Source organism: Triticum dicoccoides, chromosome 3B, assembly GCF_002162155.2.
Source record: "Triticum dicoccoides isolate Atlit2015 ecotype Zavitan chromosome 3B, WEW_v2.0, whole genome shotgun sequence".
Taxonomy (NCBI): Eukaryota; Viridiplantae; Streptophyta; class Magnoliopsida; order Poales; family Poaceae; genus Triticum; species Triticum dicoccoides.
Window position 1 is genome coordinate 548145968 of NC_041385.1, and position 20958 is coordinate 548166925.

At 50.4% G+C, this 20958-nt stretch overlaps 1 protein-coding gene across 1 annotated transcript; it reads right to left on the bottom strand.

Moving 5' to 3' along the window:
• Nucleotides 1–1666: 1666 nt before the first annotated feature.
• On the bottom strand, nt 1667–19505 carry LOC119279640. The gene is made up of 2 exons (XM_037560819.1): nt 19410–19505; nt 1667–3471 (listed from the first exon to the last, which is right to left on the bottom strand). The coding sequence occupies exons 1-2, from the start codon at nt 19503–19505 to the stop codon at nt 2656–2658; spliced, it is 912 nt and encodes a 303-aa protein (XP_037416716.1). The 3' UTR covers nt 1667–2655.
• Nucleotides 19506–20958: the final 1453 nt, after the last annotated feature.

The following is a 20958-nucleotide window of genomic DNA, read 5'->3' on the forward strand; positions in this document are numbered from 1 at the left end:
GTTTGGTCTTCATAGCTCCTCTGCATGTTCGCACTCATGGTTTTAAAATCTCAACATGGCAAGAAAAATATACTACTAGTAATACTCACGCATCTTGTGGGCAACATTAAAGCACACATCTACCATGTTAGAGCATCTCCAACAGAAGCGCAATGCGCGAAGCTTTAAAAAAGCGTTTACAATGCTGAGGTCGAGAAGTAGAGATAAAGAGTAGAGACTAGAGAGTAGAGTATAGTTCTCAGCACAGATATAGCATAGATAGATAAAAAATAGATAATTCAACTACTCCTTGTCGTTCGACTCCTCCTCGGTGATGTCCTCCTCCGACGTCTCAATGTAGGCGTGAAGATACCGATCGTTGTCGGATTCCCAGGGTGACGCTGCTCCTAGCCTCATGTTGAATTGATCGTCCGCTTTTTGCGTACGCTTGTCCTCGTGATAGGCGGCTCGCTCCGCCCTCCTCTTCTCCCTTTCCGCCCTCCTTTGTGCATAGAACTCGCGCTCGTTGATGATGTCCTGTGGGAAGCGTTGGCGCCACAGCGCCATGGCTTCCTCGTCCATCTCGGCGATGCCGAGACGGTGCTCCCACCTCCGGTTGTCGCGACGATCCTCGTCGGTATAAGCCGCGGCAGAGGCGTGAGCTCCTGCGCCCGCTCCTGTGTCGACAAGTTGGGGAAGTTCAGTGTTCTATTAGGCCACCGGAGGTGCCACATCGTCGCATCGTATGCGCGGGCGACCTCATTGGCGGTGTCAAAATTGCCGAGGCCGAGGCGCATACCACGGAACCGGATCTCGACGGAGAAGCTGCCGGAGGGGTGTCGGTGTCAAAACCGGTGGATCTCGGGTAGGGGGTCCCGAACTGTGTGTCTAAGGCTAATGATAACAGGAGGTGGGGGACACGATGTTTACCCAGGTTTGGGCCCTTTCTATGGAGGTAATACCTGACTTCCTGCTTGATTGATCTTGATGAATATGAGTATTACAAGAGTTGATCTACCACGAGATCGTAATGGCTAAACCCTAGAAGCCTAGCCTATGAGATTATGGTTGTTGATCCGTCGCTAAGGACTAAACCCTCCGGTTCTATATACACCGGAGGGGGCTAGCGTTACACAAAGTCGGTTACAGAGAAAGGAATCTCCATATCTGAATCTCCAAGCTTTCCTTCCACGCAAACGAGAGTCCCATCCGGACACGGGACGAAGTCTTCTATCTTGTATCTTCATAGTCCAACAGTCCGGCCAAAGTATATAGTTCGGCTGTCCGAGGACCCCTTAATCCAGGACTCCCTCAAGGGGCGCGTGCAGACGCCACGGTATCCCCAAGTTTCCCAGTGACGCGGCGGCATGGTGGCGCGGTGGTGGCAAGGCACAGAGCAGGGAGAGAGCGGTGGCATGGCACAGAGCAGGGAGAGAGCGATGGGAAGGCACAAAGCGGTGGGAGGGTGTTGGATTTTATAAAGTGCACCGGACGCTGCACGCCAAAACTAGCGCGCAGCTGGCCACTTTTTCCCCCGCGCGCTCGATCCTGTCCTGACGTCCCTGCTATCTCTACTCTCTTCTCTACTATTATATTTATTTAATATTTAATACTTATCTCTACTTCTCTACTCTCTACCCTTTTTAAAAGAGGTAATAGCACCGCAGGTACCCTAACTTGCACAGAATGTGATGATTCAGTCCCAAACTTGCAAAACTTGACTCCACCATACCCCAACTTGCACCTCATGTGATGATTTAGTCCCAGGCCAATCACAGCTCGACAATTGGCAGCCAGGTGGCTGGACCAGTCAGCGCACACACTTTTGCCAAAACGTCCCTGCCTTTTTTCCTATTCAACCCGCACTCTCTCCACTCGAGCCTTCCAGGAAGGTTGTGGCAATAATATAAACCCAAACTTAAGTTAGTCGTGAAAAGGTCTATTGGATCCAAATAAACATGCAATTCAGATAACTACAAAAACGGTCAACACCACCAAACAGTACAAATGCAGATATCACCACCGACCAGCATTTAGTCATGCAGATATCACCAGCAAACAATCCTACTGCTTTTGATAAGCTTTCACATCAGAAACATTCAGAAATCAGAATTGAACAGAGCTGACATGTTGCTGTGCAGAATTAGTCATGCATAGGTGTTTCACATACAGAGGGGAGTTCTTGATTAGTTAAGAAAAGCTCAAATTTCAGTAAAGTTAATCGATATTTCCATGCTTGTCTACCAAAGAAATTATAAGTGTTTCACATCAAAAACATACAGAAGTGCAGAGACTGACAATTCATCTACTCACATAAAGAGGGGAGTTCTTGATTAGTCAAGAAAAGCTCAACTTTCAGGAAATTGTATCAGTAAACAGTTAAGTCGTGCATAGGTGTTTCACATCAGAAACCTACAGAAGTGCAGACTCGAGACTGAGACTGACAATATATATCCACACTTGAAAGATTAGTCGTGCAAAGGTCAATACAGGGACAGTCAACACGTATATATATTCAATATGCATCGATCTACTACTAGTCAGCACAGTTCTGCAGATGTGGACATGCTTTGACATCAGATTCAGAAACATCAAAGTCTCTGAATTAAACCGATCAAAAAGATCCAATAATAATAATGCAAGCGGCAAAATAGAGTAGAGGAGGCTGGATCGAGTTTAATCTAAGCAGTACCTGTAGATGTCGGCGTATGAGTTGACGTAGGGGATGAAATCCGAGTAGTACATCCCGCCGGAGAGGGGGCCGATGCAGCGGGTGACCCTGCCATCGAAGTCGACGGCGAGCACGAGCTGCTCGAAAGGATCCCACATGACCACCTCGGCGGCGCCCTGGAGCGGAGCAGGGTCATCCTGCCGTGGCCCGTGGTAGCCCATCTTGTTGGCGTGGAACTGGCCCGCCCAGGCCCAGGTGACCTGGTCGGCGCCGTCGCCGGGCACCATGTAGAGCACGGTCACCTCCTTGGCGGGCTGGTCGACGCAGGCGACGCAGAAGTTGCCCTCCATCTCGCCGATCTCCCAGTCCTTGCGGCCCTCGACCTCCTGGGGCGCGGGGATGAGGTCGACGCAGCCCGTCTCCGGGGTGTAGCAGAGGATGTGGCCGATGGTGGTGCGGAAGAAGGCGCGGCCGCGCGCGCCGACCCCGGACTGGGCGACGACCGTCTCGGGCGCGCAGATGTCGTCCCCGACGCGCCAGTCCCAGGTGCGGGTGGAGAAGGACTCGACGGCCCAGACGCCATCGTGGACCTGGTAGGTGACGACGACGTGGTAGTGGCGGAAGCCGACGGCGCCGGCGGCGCCCACGTCGTCGTCCTCGAAGGCGATGACGACGGCCGGGTCGGCGTCGAGCCGGTGCTCGCGGTTCTGGTAGGGGAGGCGCACGCGGCGGAAGGTGAGCCGGTTGGCGATGTAGTAGAAACCGGTGGCGCAGCCGCGGAGGCAGACGAGGCCGCGCGCCGAGGCGAGCACCGACACCCTCTACGGGTGAAGTGGAGGATTCGTTCCGGCAGATTTAATTCAGGTGGAGAGAATGCGGGTTTAATAGGGAAAAAGGCAGGGACGTTTTTGCAAAAGTGCGTGCGCTGACCGGTCCAGCCACCTGGCTGCCAATTGTCGAGCTGTGATTGACCTGGGACTAAATCATCACATGAGTTGCAAGTTGGGGTATGGTGGAGTCAAGTTTTGCAAGTTTAGGACTGAATTATCACATTCTGTGCAAGTTAGGGTACCTAAGGTGCTATTACCTCTTTTTAAAAATAGAGTTTAGTGATGATGGTGTGCCTGCCATCCTGCAATATAGGCCGTCTGACTTATATCCGACGGATAGGAAGGAAACTATGGCAATTTTGCTGAAAGATACCCACACCCCTCTCCAGATTTGCAAATAAGGCCTTCCCTCATTCATTCATTTCTCCCACAAGATAAACTACTCATACAAATGCATCTTGATGCATGCAACGCATGGGCATCTTTCTACTTCTAAAAAACTTTCCATCTTTGCCACACTACTGGTTGCAGAACCTACCCAAGTATAGCGCGATACAGGAGCAACGCACAATTACAAGCTGATATTCTGTTGGACAATGGAGGCTATAACCAATTACTTTTACGGGAACAATAGCAACCAGGAAATTTGAAGGGTAGGTATGAACAAAATTGGAACTGCACATGTACTGCTGAGTGATTCCATACACACATTACCAATGGAGGAGGAGAACGATGGTCGCGGCGGCCTCTGTGCATCATGGTCGGCAACGGGAGTCAGTTCATTGTCCATGACGGTGGTGCTTTTGCACTTGGCGTCGGCTTCCGGGAAGCAGATCCGAGACAGTGGAAGACGGTGCCGAGGAAGAGGCTCCGTCTACGACGACGACGATGGACCGGCTCCAGTGCAGCGTATGAGGTCGTCGATGAGGCAGATGCGCTACGGTGGACGAGTGTGCCGATGTAGAAGGGGAGGAGCATGAAGACTGCGGTGCCGTGGAGAAGTCTATTTTGCGGCTGGTATAGAAAAAATGGGGAGTATTCATGTGTACTACTCTGGGTGCCGGGGTGGGGTTGGCTGGGTAGGGTGAACCTGAAGTTACAAAAACAACCCCCTACCAAGCGTCATCCTAGGCCTGTTCCGAAGGCTATGATGGTAACTTCGCACTGCTCGAATCAGGGTCGTGGGAGATTTTCCCGCCGACCTCAAACTTTTGTGACACTGAACTCCCTGTGTGGCGTGCTAGGTGATTGGGCTAAGTAGTACTAGTAACTACTAGTACTCCCTCCGTTTTTATTAACATTGCATATTAGGTTTGATCGAAGTCAAACTTCCTAAAGTTTGACCAAGTTTATAGAAAAATATAAACATTTACCATAACAAATATGTATGATGTGAAAGTACATTCAATAATGAATCTAATGGTATTTATTTGTTACTGTATTGTATATGTTAATATTCTTTGTTATAAACTTTCTGAGAGTTTACAAAATTTGACTTTGACCAATGCTAATACGCGGACTTAAATAAAAACGGAGGGAGTACACATTTGTTTTCTTAGTTGTAGTGAATTAATCATTTGTTGTAATTGTGAAATAAACATATTAGGCTACTGACTTCGAATGTAAGGGTCTATACAATTCAATAGTTACAATCATTGTTGAATTCCAAGATGTATACGAGGTCTATAGTACTTCACAATATGCTCAAACTCATATAATCCCAGTCAACTGAGAATCTAAATGCATTTCATAGTTATTACTTTGTAGGATGCAACAAAACCAACCATAACTCTACATCATCCATTATAAAAGCAACATTTTGAACACATCCCAATGTGTGAATGAAACATGTAGAGAGAGCATGTGAAGATGGAGCAGATAGGGAAGGAAAGATTGTATGTATGTGGACGAGAGAGTAGGAGACAAACCTAATGAGACAGAGAGAGAAATATAGAGAGAGAAAGAGAGAGGAAGAAGTTAGGTCTATGAGAAAGATGGAGACATGTAATATACGTGAGATGTGTGTGCATCCGGATTCTATACACGTGGAAGGAGAAGAGACAACATGTTTGATGAGAGAGCTGGAAAAGCATGGACGAGAGGGGAAGGATCTTCTTGGTGGAGGGATTGATAATTTTGTGCGGGGGAGAGAGGGATTGGTAATTTTGTGCGGGAGAAAGAAGGGGGGGAAGGAGTCAGTCAGCCGTCGTCACATCATCCTACTTCCAAGTGGCCCCGCATTCTCTAGTGCAGTGTGGTCGCCGTCTTCGATCACCTAGATGCCCTGTTTGAAGATTGAGGTGTTGTGCATGTTGGGGTGCAGAGAAGCACAAGCGAGAGTGGTCGTGTTGACACCAGATTTTGGCACGGCCAAGAACTTAATTAATATTGCCTCAAATGGAGAAGTGATCTACATAAAAAAGTTTCATATTGTCGATATGAACATCTTTGATGTTTGGGCCATCTCCATCCAATCTCATCTCGAAGGTGAAGTTGTGTTCGAAATACTGAGATTTTGTATTCAGAACACTATTCGGCTCATTACGCCCCCAAGACCGCCTCGTATGGAAAAATGATCTACAAGGATTATCTTCGTCTCGTCGAAACAATCGATTTGATATAAAAATCATTCCATCCGAGTTCGTATGCAAAAGTTAGAGCCATCGGAATGCATCTCTTTCAAGAGGCGGAAAATGGCGTGCCCCATAAGACGCCATGTCTGATGGGTAGCGCGGGTATAGCCAGTATTGCGAGAGGTAGTGCGAATAATAAGTTGTTTTACATGAGCGATTTGACCCTCAAGATAATCTCTGATCAAAAAATGTTCAACATAAAAGTTGTTCACCTCGCCGAATTGGTCAAGGTTACTTTTGTACTCGTTTCCATCTGAGGTCGTTTACCACCACAAAAAAGACCCACAAGGTGCAACCAGTTTTAACCGAACAGTTCCGGAAAGTTTCAATAGAACCAATCCGAATTTGACTAGGGTTTTGGACGTGAATCCAAGCCTTTTCCTTGCACGGGAAGTCCAGTCGCCTCTTATATACCTAAGGGGTGATCGCCGATTGAACAACGCACAATCGATCAACTCATCTACCACTTTTTACCCTTTACCTTTATCTCTCTCCCTTGTTCTTCTTCTTCCTTGTTCTTCATCTGTTCTTCTTGTTGTAGGGCGGCGAACCTCGAGGCCCTAGGGGCGATCAGGTCGACCTAGGGCAGCCCATGGCCTCCGTGTGCCCTGACGGGGTCCCTCCCGGGCGTGTGGGGTTTCGGGTCTTCAATAGCGCTAGCCGGATTGCTTGCGTACCGTGCTTCCAGACGGTTCTCCTTCGACGTGAGCTGCGGTGCATCACCCCCACCATCATGGGTACACGGTGATGTGTTCATGTGTGAACACACTTTTTGGTGACTCCGTTGGGGACGAAGCTTTGAACGGTCTCTGGCCCGATCTTGCTACGAAGAGATCGTCATGAAGTTGCTGCAATCTACAAAGGTAATATGAATACCCAATTCCCCTTTGTAGATGAAAATAATCCACATGTTGTTGCTGGATCACCTAATGAGCATAATATATCGGCTAGCCCTAGTTTTATCAATCATGCACTACAAAAAAAAGACACATCCGTGACATTTTGGGCCAAATAAATTTTTTTCTGTCATACTTATGACACTTCTATGATGATAATTGTGACAAAACCCGGTATCATCATAGATGTGGTGGGCTCCTACTTCTATGACAAAAAATCATGACAGAAATGGGCTTTTCGTCCTGGGCGGGCCAGAGACGCAGCTGCATGACATTCTTTGGGTCGTCCATGACAGAAAAACCGTGGTAGAAGCGAGGTGAAGGAAACTTTCGGGGAGTTCCCGGTTACGGTGGGTGGTCGGGGGCCGAGCGATGCGCGTTTCTCTCGTACACGTACGCACATGTGTGCAAGGCGTTGGGCTCTAACTGAACCCGAGTGAGGCATCGCCTAACTGAACCTGAGTGATTGCACTGCAGGCTACGCGTTACTAAACTCGAGCGATCGAGCGATTCCTTCGCTACTGCTGCTAACTGAAGCCAATCGATGCTGCCTCTGGATGAACAGTGAGCATTTCAGGGGGGTTTGGATGAACAGTGAGCGTTGTGGAGGGAGGGGTTGGATGAACAGTGAGCGGTGGGGGTGGATGAACAGGACCCCGATCGATCAAGCCAGCTGGGGCTGGATGAACAGGACCCCGTGGAGGGCTAGATGAACAGTAGATGGTGGAGGGGTGGATGAACAGTAGCGTGGAGGGGTGGTTGAATAGGAGCCCGTGGAGAGGGGTGGTTGAACAGTAGCTGGTGGAGTAGCACGCGGTGGAGGCTGGATGAACAAGAGCCGGTGGATGAACAGGAGCAGGTGGAGGTTAGAGGAGGTCGATGGTGGATGAAGAGTGTCCCATGGAGGCTGGAGGAGGTCGACGGTGGAGATGAACAGTATCCCGTGGAGTCCCGTTTTGCAGTACGCCACACCCCTCCTGATGAACAGGACCCCGTTTCGACCGTAGCGCTCCAACACAAGTCTATTTCGTTCGTTTTGCGGTATGCCACACCTCTCCCGATCAACAGGACCCCGTTTCGACTGAAAGAGGTCCAACACAAGTCCATTTCCTCCGTTTTGCGGTACGCCAGACCCCTCCCGATGAACAGGATCCCGTATCGAACATGGACGGTCGAACACAAGGCCGTTTCCTCTATTCTGCGGTACGCCAGGCCTCATTTCCATCGCATGATCCGTCCAAGCCCTCCCAGTGAACACGACGATGCATTCCGTTCCGACCCAGCCGGTTGGCTCCCCATGAACACGACGATGATGTTGTTTCTCCGTTCCGACCCAGCCATGTACATGAGCGCTAGTCGTACGTATGCGCGAGTAGGCGTTCGAGACCCCGCCTGTATGTATGTACGTGGCCGTATTTTCTTTCATGCACACTGGCCGCTGTACGTATGTGTACATGCTACGTGCACACCTCTACTATGACACGTGCGCGCCTCTACATCCACCAGTATGTACATACACATTCGTGACCAGAATGACAACACTATGTACGCTTCGACCAGGTGGGTCTCGACTATGAGGCACTTCCTTGCGTGTGAAGATGTATATGGTGGGTCCCAGCAGTCAGGGGGGCGAATCATTTTTTTGCCTGAACGCACTTCCTTGCGTGCGAAGATGTAGCTAGTGGGTCCCAGCAGTCAGGGAGGCGAATCATTTTTTTCCCGAACGCACTTCCTTGCGTGCAAAGATGTAGCTGGTGGGTCCCAGCAGTCAGGGGGAGGAATAATTATTTTCGATGTAATAAGGAGGCACTTCCTTGCTGTGGCCCCGGACCCAGCTATCAGCCTCTCCACGTATACTCCACGTCCGATGGAAGTCGTTCCTTGACCACGTTGACCACGCCGCCCGAGAGCACCACGGCGGTGGACGACGGTGAGGCCTAGGAAGGGGAGGACGCGGAGCCGGGGAAGATGCAACAGTGGATGCCCACGCGGAGAGGAGTACGAGGGTTCACTGGTCCGGCTGCGGTGTGAGGCTGCCATCGCCGCGAATAACAAGAGGGGTGGGTGAGTGGAGGGATGGCCTGGCCAACGGTGGGAGTAGTAGGCGGCGGTGAGGCCTCCTCGGCAGCACAGGCGGCCACGGGAGGCAGGAGCAGGCGGCACGACCGGCGCTCCTTTGGGCGGCTGGAGCAAGAAGACTAGAGGTTTAAGAAGCACGACGGCCGTTGGATGGACATCGTACGGTCACTACAGCTAGAATCGTTTATATTGACTAAGTTCACAAAGCCCTTGGTACGCGTCAACTTAGTAGGCCCACAGGTCAGCTTCTGAAATGGTGCGCCCCAGAGGTCAGGTGGAGGAATCATTTTTTGGGAGGGTGATGCTAGAATATCCAAGATTGATGAAGAAGCACGGCATCCGTTGGATGGACATCCAACGGCCACTGCTGCTAGAACCGTGTGTTGACTATAAGTTGACAAAGCCTTGCATACGCGTCAACTCTCTTTTTTTAGGGGACACATCAACTTAGTAAGGCCACAAATGTGTGGCAGAGAACTTATAGCCCATTTGAGATTTGTAAGAATGTGTAGCCCATTTTTGAATACTAATGGAATTTACTACAGCCCATTTACAGTTTGTTAAAAGTACAACCCATTTCAACCAACCGTGCGAAACAAAATTCAATAAAATTTCCCAAATTTTGATGGGATCCGAAATATTTTTATCCCAAAATTTCTAGTCAGATTAAATACAATTTCAATATAAATTTATATTACGTAAAAATCCAACGAAATAGTGTGCTCGCAACAATTAATGAAATTAAAATTTTCAATATCCAAAAAATAATATTTTATAAAGTAATTACGTGTTTGGTGCATTTTTTATAGTTACTGCCCAGTTTTTATAATTACATCCCATTTATTATTTCTTAAAGCCCATTTTCTTGTCAAGCCTAATGCATCCCTCCTAGGAAAGATTTACAGCCCAGCGGGGCTGAGAATAACAACCTTATCATGCTTGGGTATTCCTAAAAAAGTATAGCTGGGCTAGCCATTTTCAGCTTGAAAAGAAATTAATATCTGGGCTGGATATATGGCCTGGGCTAGACGGGCGACAGCCCGCCCAGTTAATACCTGCAGCGATGTTTTCGTTGTTGTTCAGAGGAGAAAAATTAATATTTTGGCTAAACATCGTAAAACTCTGCAGTGCTCACACCTCAAAAACAAAAATACTGCTCGAGCTGCTTGGTCCCAGCTGTCGTCCGCTTCTTGTGCAATTCTCTAGTTTATTGACTACATAGGTTGACAATGGTGTGGGACCGTGATGTCAAGAAACCAGGAGGAAGCAAAAAAATTATAGTTTTATATAATAAGGAGGCACTTGCGTACGTGAGGCTATGGCCCTGGTCGGTCCCCATTGTCATCCTCTCCAAGTAAAGTGATCTCCTCGCCCGCGTGCACTTTCCGCCTGAAACAGTCAGCGCCGCCCGCCCCGCTTCCCGGTGCAGGCGATTGCTCCGCCTTCAAATGACACAAGTGCCATCTATCTGTCCATCTGCCGCCCACATTAATGGTACGCGGTTGCCGAGGGGGCTACTCCGGCGCCACACGTCTGTCCCTCCGCCGCCCACCATTGCTATATAATCTGTTGCGCCGGCCATAGCCACAGTCATACGCATCCGTTCCCTTTCTCCTGTCCACACCACTACTGCCCACCATGACTTCCTCCCGCTCCAGCGCTCTTCGGGACGGGTGGACGATCGACCACAAGGAGATGGTAGCCATTGTTGCCGACCGGCTAGCCGGCAGGCAGCCGAAGGACGATGACGTCCCAATGGAGAACATGGTAGTCAACGATCCGGCACCAACCCCCTCCTCTGCGCCATCCTCTCCGGTGCATTGCACCATGACCATCTGCGAGGCTCATGCCCAATATATGGACACGGTGAGCAGATGCGTGAGGAGCAGTTCCGGGTGGCGCATGCCGACACCGCCTACAACCACCATCTCCTCCAGGAGCACCTGCAGGCGGAGGAGCAGATAGCCACGGAGCAGGCGCAGCAGGAGGCGCTGCTCGAGTCATACCGCTCCACCCATGAGGGCCGCCTCAAGCGCTGGCGATACCGGATGCGGGTGCTGGAGGCTGCGGCCGCCTTCAAAGAGGGTGATGAAGCGGGCGAGGCACTGTTTGGCGAGACCGAGGACAAGGCAGAGGACAATGCCGGCTCCGACTAGTCCCCGCTCCGCTGGCGTCAATGAGGCCCTGCTCCGCCGAGGCCCCGCGGTGCCAAAAACGAGGCAGAGGACACCTCCGGCTCCGCCGAGGCCCTGCCATGCCAACAACAAGGCAGACAACATCACCGGCTCAGCCGAGGCCCCACCCTGCTGGGAACAAGGGGGAGGATTTCCACCGCTCCACCGAGGCGCCGCCCGCTGGCAACGAGACACAGGACATCGCCGGCTCCACCGAGGCCCCGCCCCGCTGCCAACAAGGCTGTGCACCACAGAAAACAAGGAAGATTAGAACACAGTGGGTCGCCGCCGCTCGGGTCCAAGTAAGGCCACCACTGCTACCCTCCGGTTGAAGCCAAGCTAGGCAGGTTGACCATTGACGGCCGGTTAGCTTCTTGGTGGTGATGTGGAGTCGGAGAGCTGTGTTGGAGAAGGACGTTGCTTCTACTTAACTGCTGGTGGAGTTGGCTAACAGACACGTGGGCCCAAGAGGCCACATGTCAGTTACGCAACTGCACCTGCAGTTAAGTCACTGAATCTTCTGTTCCGCTCAGTTGGACACAGGTGGGTAGCTTTGGTTAATTAATTATACCTCCAGCGCACCCCTTTTTAGTTGTAGAATGTACGAAATGTAATGAAATCTGACCGTGTATGAATGAATTTATTTTGATTAGTTCGAATTTCTGTATCACTAGCATTGGATGAACATGCAAAACAATACGTACTAGCATTATTCCCAGGGTGATCACCTCGTTTGCAGCAGTTTCACATGTACTCCCTCCGGTCCTTTCTAGTCTGCATACAAGTTTTGTCTGCAGTCAAAGTATCTCTACTTTGACCAATCTTATAGGAAAAACTATGCACTTTCACAATGTGCAAAGTAAAAAGGAATAGAAGGAGTACAAAGAGTTTGAGCAGCTTTTTAGCATTTCTGTACATTGCAATCAAACACACAGGGCTAGCAATTCATAGAGAACATTCAAAACAAACAATGATTATGCATCTCAGCAACTCACATGTCAGAGGCAATATTTACTTCACAACTAAAGAATAAAGAAAAAAATGATCAACGCTGCTAAAATCAATGAGCAAAATATCAAACGCGTGTCTTCTTGCTAAAATATCAAACGCGTGTCTTCTTGCTAAAATCAATGAGCAAAATTTGACAAGGTTGTCCCATTCCAAAATATCAAATGCCTACGATTGTGGAATGGGAAAGGCTTTCCAATAGTTGTACATTGAAATGGCACCTCGTGCTAAATAAACTAGTTGTTCTTTTTGTGGAGTTCCACCAAAATCAACCAAATTCGCGCGTAGCTTGTATGATTTCGCCCTTATATGTTGCAACGCCTTGAACTTATCGGCACCTCCTTTCTTGTGGTGGAAATGAATGATTCGTTGTATTCATGAACATTTTGTGCAGTTCCCATTGAAATCAAACTGAGAACCCCTGTTTGCACAAATACAAAAAAAGTTGATTAGTATAAAGAAAATTGTACTATGAATTGACAGTTTAAATAGGCACCTACATGGTCCATGTAGAGCACACTTTTAGAAAATGGGAACTCACCAGAATGAATCCTAGAACAACATTGTACTCGCGCATCACAGTAAAAAAATGGAGACTTGTCAGTCCTTCTGAGCTGAAGTTAGTTTGGTCTTGTGGGGAGTAATGTAACCGTCCTTCAACTGCTCCTTCTGAAGAGAAGTTAGACAGGGCTTCTTCATCCTGGCATAATCGGAACTAGTCACTTCACGTACTCCATATTCTTCTCCAGAGGACGATGATCCTGTTGTGCAAAGACAAGAGGACAACAAAATGCTAGCATCCCTATTGGCTCGAAAAAAGGAAAGGAAATATTTAAAAACAGCACAGATGAAGCACTTCTCAAGGACAATACCACTTTTTCATGACAATATCTAAACAGTAGCAGAACACCAATAGAGATGACAAAGCTTAATCATATGGATGAAATCAGTGGGCGAGTACCAACCTTTGTCAAGAGGCTTATTGTGTAGAGCATACAGATCAAGCACTTCTCCGGAACCATCTGTTTCTATCTACTGTGGTGGCCATGCTTACTATATACTCCTCGATTAGTTTAATGTTTCCAACATCTTCTTGTGCAGTTCCACTAAAATATATGGTATCTTCAAAGAAGACCCCTGTTTGCACAAGTAGAGATAATTACATATTACATTGAGAGTGGCATCAAATCAGTGGCAAAACAATTGCTCGTTCCAGCCATAGCAATAAATTAAGATGCAAAACTATATCATTACTTGTGTCATGATAGTTCCAGTGCTTCATCACAGCACCGGGAGTTGATTTTTGTTTTTCTTCCGCTTGTTCTTCCCCTTCATCACTTGGTTCAATAACAGACAAGCTTCGCCTTCAATGTAAGATTTGGCATGTTAATTAGGGAGCACAAGTATAGCACTAAACAATGACATTAATTTTCTGATGAAAGTGGCAAAATACAGGCTAACAGTTGTGAAATATCCTTATCTTACCTCAATGGGATATTACAGTGCACATACAGATTGGAAGTGTTGTCTCCATTTGTGCAGTTCACTAAAATCAAGCAACATTACCGTACAAGTAGCACAACATATGAAAGCACACTGCAGAATCATGTGAAAGAAGGCTAGTACTGACCTCTCATGATGCGGAATTCAAACAACTCACAAGAAGAAGATCAGAACCAAATTTGCCAATACGGATAGGAAGTAAGATTTCCTCCTATCCAGTTCCACTAAGATCAAGCAATCAAGCAACATTGTCGGTGTGACATTTTGGTTGAACTGCACAAAATACTCTTAAAAAAAAGTGTTTTGTGCAGTGCAACAAAAGGTCACAATGGCAACGAGGTGAGGTAGATAACCCTGTTTACATAGAGGTGCAAAGGAAACAACTAGTGGTCAATAACGGTGGATGACGCAGAAGCCAACAAAAAGAAGCATCTGGCTTATCTAAATGGGAAAGAAAGCAAGACAGTAGCATTTCTCAAATAGTGGCATTGATTAATATTAACATAGAGATTATGTTAACAATAAAATTAGTTAAACATGTAATTTGCTTTTTACTGTGGCATTGCATCAATTTTCCAGCGGCATTATTAGAGGGTGTTTGTTTACAGGGACATTTTGGTGTAGGGACTAAAAAACTCCGTGTCAGTCCCATCTAAACGAAACAGGAGGGACTTTTAGGGACTAAAAGTGGGCATTTGGGACTAAAGAAAGAAGACCCCGAGGGAGTCTTTTTGGGACTTTTTCCAATAGTTGCCCCTGCCACGCATGGCACCTTGTCTCTATTAGTTCATTACTAGGGGTAACATGGTCTTTTAGCATGTCATTTAATAACCTCTAGTCCATGTTTAGTCCCTAGAACCAAGCAGGTAGGGACTAGGGAGTTTTTAACCAAACAGGGCCTTAGATTAACAACAGCTACAGAGTTGCACAAGACAGTGGATGCACCAGCACCATGTGCATCTACCAATGTACTGTGGTCATGCACAGTCTGTTGCAACAAAGAACAAACAACCAAGGAGCATATTTGTGTTGGTCCCAATTTTTTATCTTTAGACACCTTTCCCTATGTGAGCGCATCAAATCTAGTCCTTCTCAAACTCTATAGCCTTGTCCCCCAAAACAAAAGATCAGTTTGTTACAGATATGCGTACTGCGTTTGTCATTGTTTTCCCTTTTCGACCAACGTAGGTGCTGGATAGCCAGTCTGTACTAGTACTTTCGCCCCTTCCTTTCCTCTTTGAACCACGTCCTAGATTTATGCGATAGAACTTTCCCCACTACTTTCCCCCATTCCTTTCCTCTTTGAACCACATCCTAGATTCATGCTATACAACTTTGCCCACTACTTTCCCCCTTCCTTTCCTCTTTGAACCACGACCTAGATTCATGCTATACAACTTTTCCCACTACTTTCCCCCACTCCTTTCCTCTTTGAACCATGTCCTAGATTCATGGTATACAATTTCCCCACTACTTTCCTGTTTGATCCAACACCTAGATTCGAGTGTAGAAGCGGAAAAAGCCCACATGTAGCTAGAGCAATGCATGTGGAATAAGTAAATTATACCTTAAGGTTCTTGGGGCATGGTTCGGTGGGTGACCGGACGGCGACGTAGAAGAAGGGGTTGGAGGCCCTCCCACGCCACCGTTGGGTGAAAGTGAACAGCTGCGCTGGTAGTGGATTCCCTCTCTCACCGACGGTGACAGCGTTAAGCCTCCTTCCCTTCCCGGCGGACGGATCCTACCGGCTCTTTAACCAGCAGTGAGGGGAGAGAGAGGCCAATGAAGTCTTGTTTAGATCTGGAGAGGGTGAGAGTGTGTGAAGAGAGCAACTACAAGCGTTGAGGTTCCAGCGTGTATATATATACTGGAGAGATAGTGTGAAGCATGCAAACCCTAGAAAACAAGCACCAAGGCTGCAGCTTATACGTGATGAGGTGATTATATGGTCACTACGAGATCGTATAGCTCCGTATCCATCCATTTTGACCAGTCAAAGAATCCTCCTGGCACGAATTATGCTCAAGTGTAGTTATCGAACCCGAGACCTCAAGTTTGATGAGCGAATAGGCTAACCAGCTACACAACCCTCCCGTTATGTTCAACAAGAGGAAAATAACCTTTTATACATTCCTGCATTCCTGTGACAAGCATGCCGTGTTTTTTTGTGTGGGAGTCATTGGGATTTAAATCATAATCGTGTCATGTGGCTTTGGTGGTAAGACTATCCACAGTGGTGTAGAAATAATGCAGCCTTAGTCACCTTATCTCTCTCCACATAGTACGTTGGGTCCCACCAGTCAGAGGGTGAAACATACAAATTAATAAGAAAAATTAAAAGTACCAGTTGTGTATCTTACCTCACACATCTCGCTACTGCTCGGGAACACTATCAAATTGATCCCTCTGTTCGCTCACGTACTATTTTTAAGTGAATCCTTATTATAACATGCACACAATTGTGGGCACTTTTATTCGACCTAAGTCAATGTGCCACCGTATCTCGTACTGACTACTCCCTCCATCTAGGTGTAATAATTGACGTTAGAAGGTGCAGCGGGACCAAGGTGCAAGCAGATTGGAGGAGAAGGAGAAACTTGACCGGTCATTCCTCCAATCAAAGCCCTCTGTCTCTAAACGCAACAATTAATCCAAACAACTAAGAGATGTCGTTTTAAATACCATGCAGGGCCACGTATTGTGGGTGGGAAACGACACCTATGGGATCACAAGAATCCCTACTGCGGTTGCGGGGCACGGGGTTGTGAGAAGAGCGGGAGTAGTAATCAGCACATCGTTCGTTTACCCAGGTTCGGGCCGCGAGGATGCGTAAAACCCTAGTCCTGCTTGGTGGTGGAGCCTTCATGAAGATCTGTACACCGCCACGCGGGCGCGTGCTGAGTTGGCCTGGAAGCTGTATGTTACCACGCAGGTACCTGCCCAGCTGGTTGGGCTGGCAGCTGCATGTGAATGGTGGTGGAAACTTGGTTGGTGCGTGCTTAGTAGTGGCCCTGCTGTTGCCTTCGGCAAGGGTCTTGTCGGGTGGCCCGGCAAGAGCCTTGCCGTGGCACGCTGCCGTCCCCGGCAGGGATCTTGCCGGGGGTCTTGTGGGTTCCCTCGGCAAGGATCTTGCCGAGGGGCATTGCCTTCCATTCCTCATTTGATCTTGAGCATTCCTTGTCTTCACAAAGATCTGCATGCCACCATGGAGGTGCGTCCCGAGCCCTGGCCCAACATGGTTGTAGGCATTGGAGACCGTGGGCTCGAGGGTGGCTTGCTCCGCTGGTGTGGGCGAGCTGCCCCGGCAAGGATCCTTGCCGGGGAAACCTGCTTCGCCCATCCGATCTCTGTGGCCTTGGTCTTTGGCGTTACTTTGTTTGCCTCGTGCCTTCGGCTTCTCTCTGGCTTCCCTCCTTTGCCCTGCTATGTGTGGTCGTGGTGAATGGTTCTGACTGCCCGTGCACAAGTTAAGGGGTCAAAAGGAGAACCCCTACTTTTGCACACCGACAGGAGCCCCCGGGCCTGGGACATACATAAGCACGACACGTTGTTGGGCTAGGCCCAGAATGGTGCGCGGGCAGGTGGGGAGGATTTTACCACGGCAATTGTTCCGTCCGCTGCGCTTCCCCCACGACCCGCGTTGAATGCGTGACGTGGGGGTCGCGCGTGCATGCATGATCGAAGCATGGTGGCGTCATCTTACGGTGGATAGTAAAGAGGCGTCCTGCGTGTCCTTTCGAGACTGCAGGGCCGCTGCTCATTTACTGCCCTTACTCGAGAACCATCGCTCCACGTGTCCCACTGCGCCCGTCTTTCGCTCCATGTTCGCTGCATGCATGATGCGGAGCGAAGGACAGGCGCTCAGGATATGGGAAGTCACGCGAATGCGGGCCGATACCCACGCTCCTTCAATTGAGCGGGGAGGGCGGTCGACGGCCCCGCCCTTGGTCACTTCAATGGGACGGATTGGTTGAGAGGAGCGGCCGAGCCTCGCCCCCGCCCCTTTATAAAGAGGGAAGCAGGAGGAACGGTGCCTCTCAATCCTTCGTCATCCGCTTCTCCCCATTCCTGCTTCTTCCTTCCTTCTGTCATGGTGAGCGGGCGTGGTGATGCTTCATCCGTGCGGCGAGGGTCTTGGCTCGACAACGCATCACTCCCTCCCAAGAGCCTGCAGCGGTGAAGCCATCCACGAGGGGAAGAGGGAGAGGGCGGGGCCGATGCGGCCGTGGTGCTCGAGAGAGAGGAGGATGGGGCGGTGCGTCGGCCTCGCCCTTACCAGTAGCCCTTCCCTCCATGGAGGGCCTCGTCGGGGACAACCCTTACGAGTTCTTCATCAGGCTGCGCCAGTCAGCGCGCCGTCGTCTTCGTCTCCCGACCCCGTTTGCTCGGGCCATGGAGCTGGAGTCGCCGCAAGTGCTGAGATTGCACATGAGGGGTTGTGGGAACAGCGGCACATGGACCAATGTCGACTTCCCAGCCCCCCACGTCATGTACCATCGCCACGGGTGGAAGACCTTTGCTCGCATCCATAGTTTGATGCCGGTGTTGGTGTTCTAGGAACGGGTGTACCCAGACTTGCCTGCCTGCGGCCTGCAGCGTGGCTCAAGGAGTGGCCCAGTACGGCCCATCTTCGTCAACACAAGCTCAAGACCCTCGCGAGGGGCCAAGCCTCGCGGGGCGGACGACAAGAAGCTTCCTCAGAAGCCTCATTATGCTGGCTTGCGAGGAGGCGGAGAGATCAAGGCAGGCTACCTCACGAGGTCCCCGTGACGGAAGCTATGACGACCGAAGCCAGGCGGGCGCCGGCCTGGTCAGTGTCCTTGTTTCCCCTTTGGTGCAAAGGGGGCAAGCGCAGGCCAAGGTATCAAGCAAATGTTACCATTTCGGTGCAACAAGACCAAGACCAGCAGAACGGTAGGACGGAGGTCATCATGGAGCCCAGGAAGGCGTCATCGTCAGAGCCTTTGACAGGGGAGGACCAAGTTTAGTCAGGATAAGTGTACTAGATGTTCCCCTTCAAAATGGCCAATTGTTGGTGCCCTTCCCGCCCAATATTTGGGAAGAGGGCCAGGGCCTTGCTCTATAAATAGGGCTAGCCACCATAGTAGAAAGGGATCCGGATCCAATCCTTCCCAAGAGGCATCACCTCCACAAGAACATCCCTCGCAAGGCTGTTCTTCCCTTGTATTGTTCATCATCAGCCCCTGAGGCAATCCACACACCACACACTGGAGTAGGGTATTACACCACCATGGTGGCCTGAACCAGTATAAAGCTTGCGTCCCTTGTGTTGTTCTTCGTGTAGCCTAGATCCCTTGCGAGGCGACGAGACGTGAGTTGGTAGAGGAGTGATCTCCGCGCGCACCCCAGAGTTCGAACCTTAAGGGTCTGCCGGAACCCGAAATCCGACATTTGGCGCGCCAGGTAGGGGTGCGCCGAAGCTCTCCCTTCCGCCGGCCCGTTCTCCGCTGACATCGTGTTTCGCCAACATGGTGTACAATGCGTCGCACGCTCCGGTAGCCGATGCCAGTGCTGGGGCCAGGGGGCTCCGAGCCTTGGCCCCCGCCTTGCGGCAGGTGCAGTGGCCACGCGAGTTCAAGCCAGAGGTGCCACCGCGCTACAACGGCGCGACGGACCCGCTGTCTCCTGCTGGCGTATGAGGAAGCCGTCCTCAAGGCGAGGGGTGATGACAGGGTGATGGCCAACTGGTTTCCCATGGCCCTCACCGGCATCGCTCGCATGTAGCCGCTCCACCTGCCGGCAACTTCTGTGACCTCCTCGGGGGAACTGCGCGGCCTTTTCCTTGCCCGTTACGGTGCGCCACTGCCCCCGGTCATTGCGGCTCTCCTGGGTGGCTCACAGGCACCACCCTCGAGCGGCCACATCAAGCCGTTCACCCGCCAGATCGGCGCCGCCTCCAAACACCAAGAAACCCCCCAGGCTGGGTGGCGCCCCAGGCCAATTTAACCTTTAGCTCGGATGATCACCCCTCCAACCCAGCCTGCTCGGGCGCGCTCCCGATGCTGTGCACCCCCACTATCTGCCAGGTGGCCGTCACCAGGACCCTCATCGACGGCGGTGCTGGCCTCAGCATGCTCTCAGAAGAAGCCTTCAGCCTCCTCCACGTGCCGCCAGAGTGGCTTCAGCCCAGCAGGCCCTTCTCGAGTGTCGGAGGTGGTTCCACCGGCTCCCTGGGACAGATCCACCTCCCGGTGACCTTTGGCACCTAAGATAACTTCCGCACGGAGCTGATCGACTTCGACATCGCCCCCATCGGTTTCCCGTACAATGACATCCTCGGCTACCCAGCCCTGGCCCGGTTCATGGCCGCGACACACCCGGCATACAACCTCATGAAGATGCCCGGGAGCAACGGCGTCCTTACCGTGTCCGGAGACACCGGGGATGCGTTGCAAGCGTTGAAGCTTGCTTTCAAGACTGTCGCAGTAGCGCAGCCCGCCAGCTCAGTCGCCCTCGAGCCCAACAGGGTTGCGCCAGCCAAAAAGAAGCAACTGTTCAGCCAAGACAAGGCGGAGACCAAGCAGGTATCGGTCGACGAGGATGAGCCCGCTGGTGCTACCTTCACCATAGGCACCAACCTTGTGCCTGAACATGAGGAGGCCCTGGTCAGTTTCCTGCGCGCAAACAGGAAGGTGTTTGCATGGGAGCCTAATCAGCTGGCGGGAGTCACTACTAGGAAAAGGGCTATAGATAGGATTGACACTAATGGCGCACCAGGGAAGTAGTGTTCCACTACTATATACTAATGGCGCGCCTGCTGGTGATGCGCCATTAGTGTGAAATACACTAACGGCGCACCACACAAAAGGTGCGCCACTAGTTATAATTTTTTTTCATTTTTACATACATAGTAATGGCCATGAGACCAAAGTGCGCCATTACTAGTTCTAACTAGTAATGGCGCACCAGACAGGGAGTGCGCCAGTACTGATTTTTTTTATTCTTTTTTTTGCAAAACTACTAATGGTGCACCGCCGCTGGGTGCGCCATTAGTAAGCTTCCCCCCACTCCACCTATTCCCCTCCCTCCCTTCCTCCCCAACCGTACGCCGCCGCCGCGCCTGCACGCCCCATCCGTCTCCTCCATCCCCTGCCGCCGCCGCCCCGACCCTCGCTGGAATCCACCCCCGCCGCCCCCGCGCCCTCGCGCCCCCCACCACTGTAG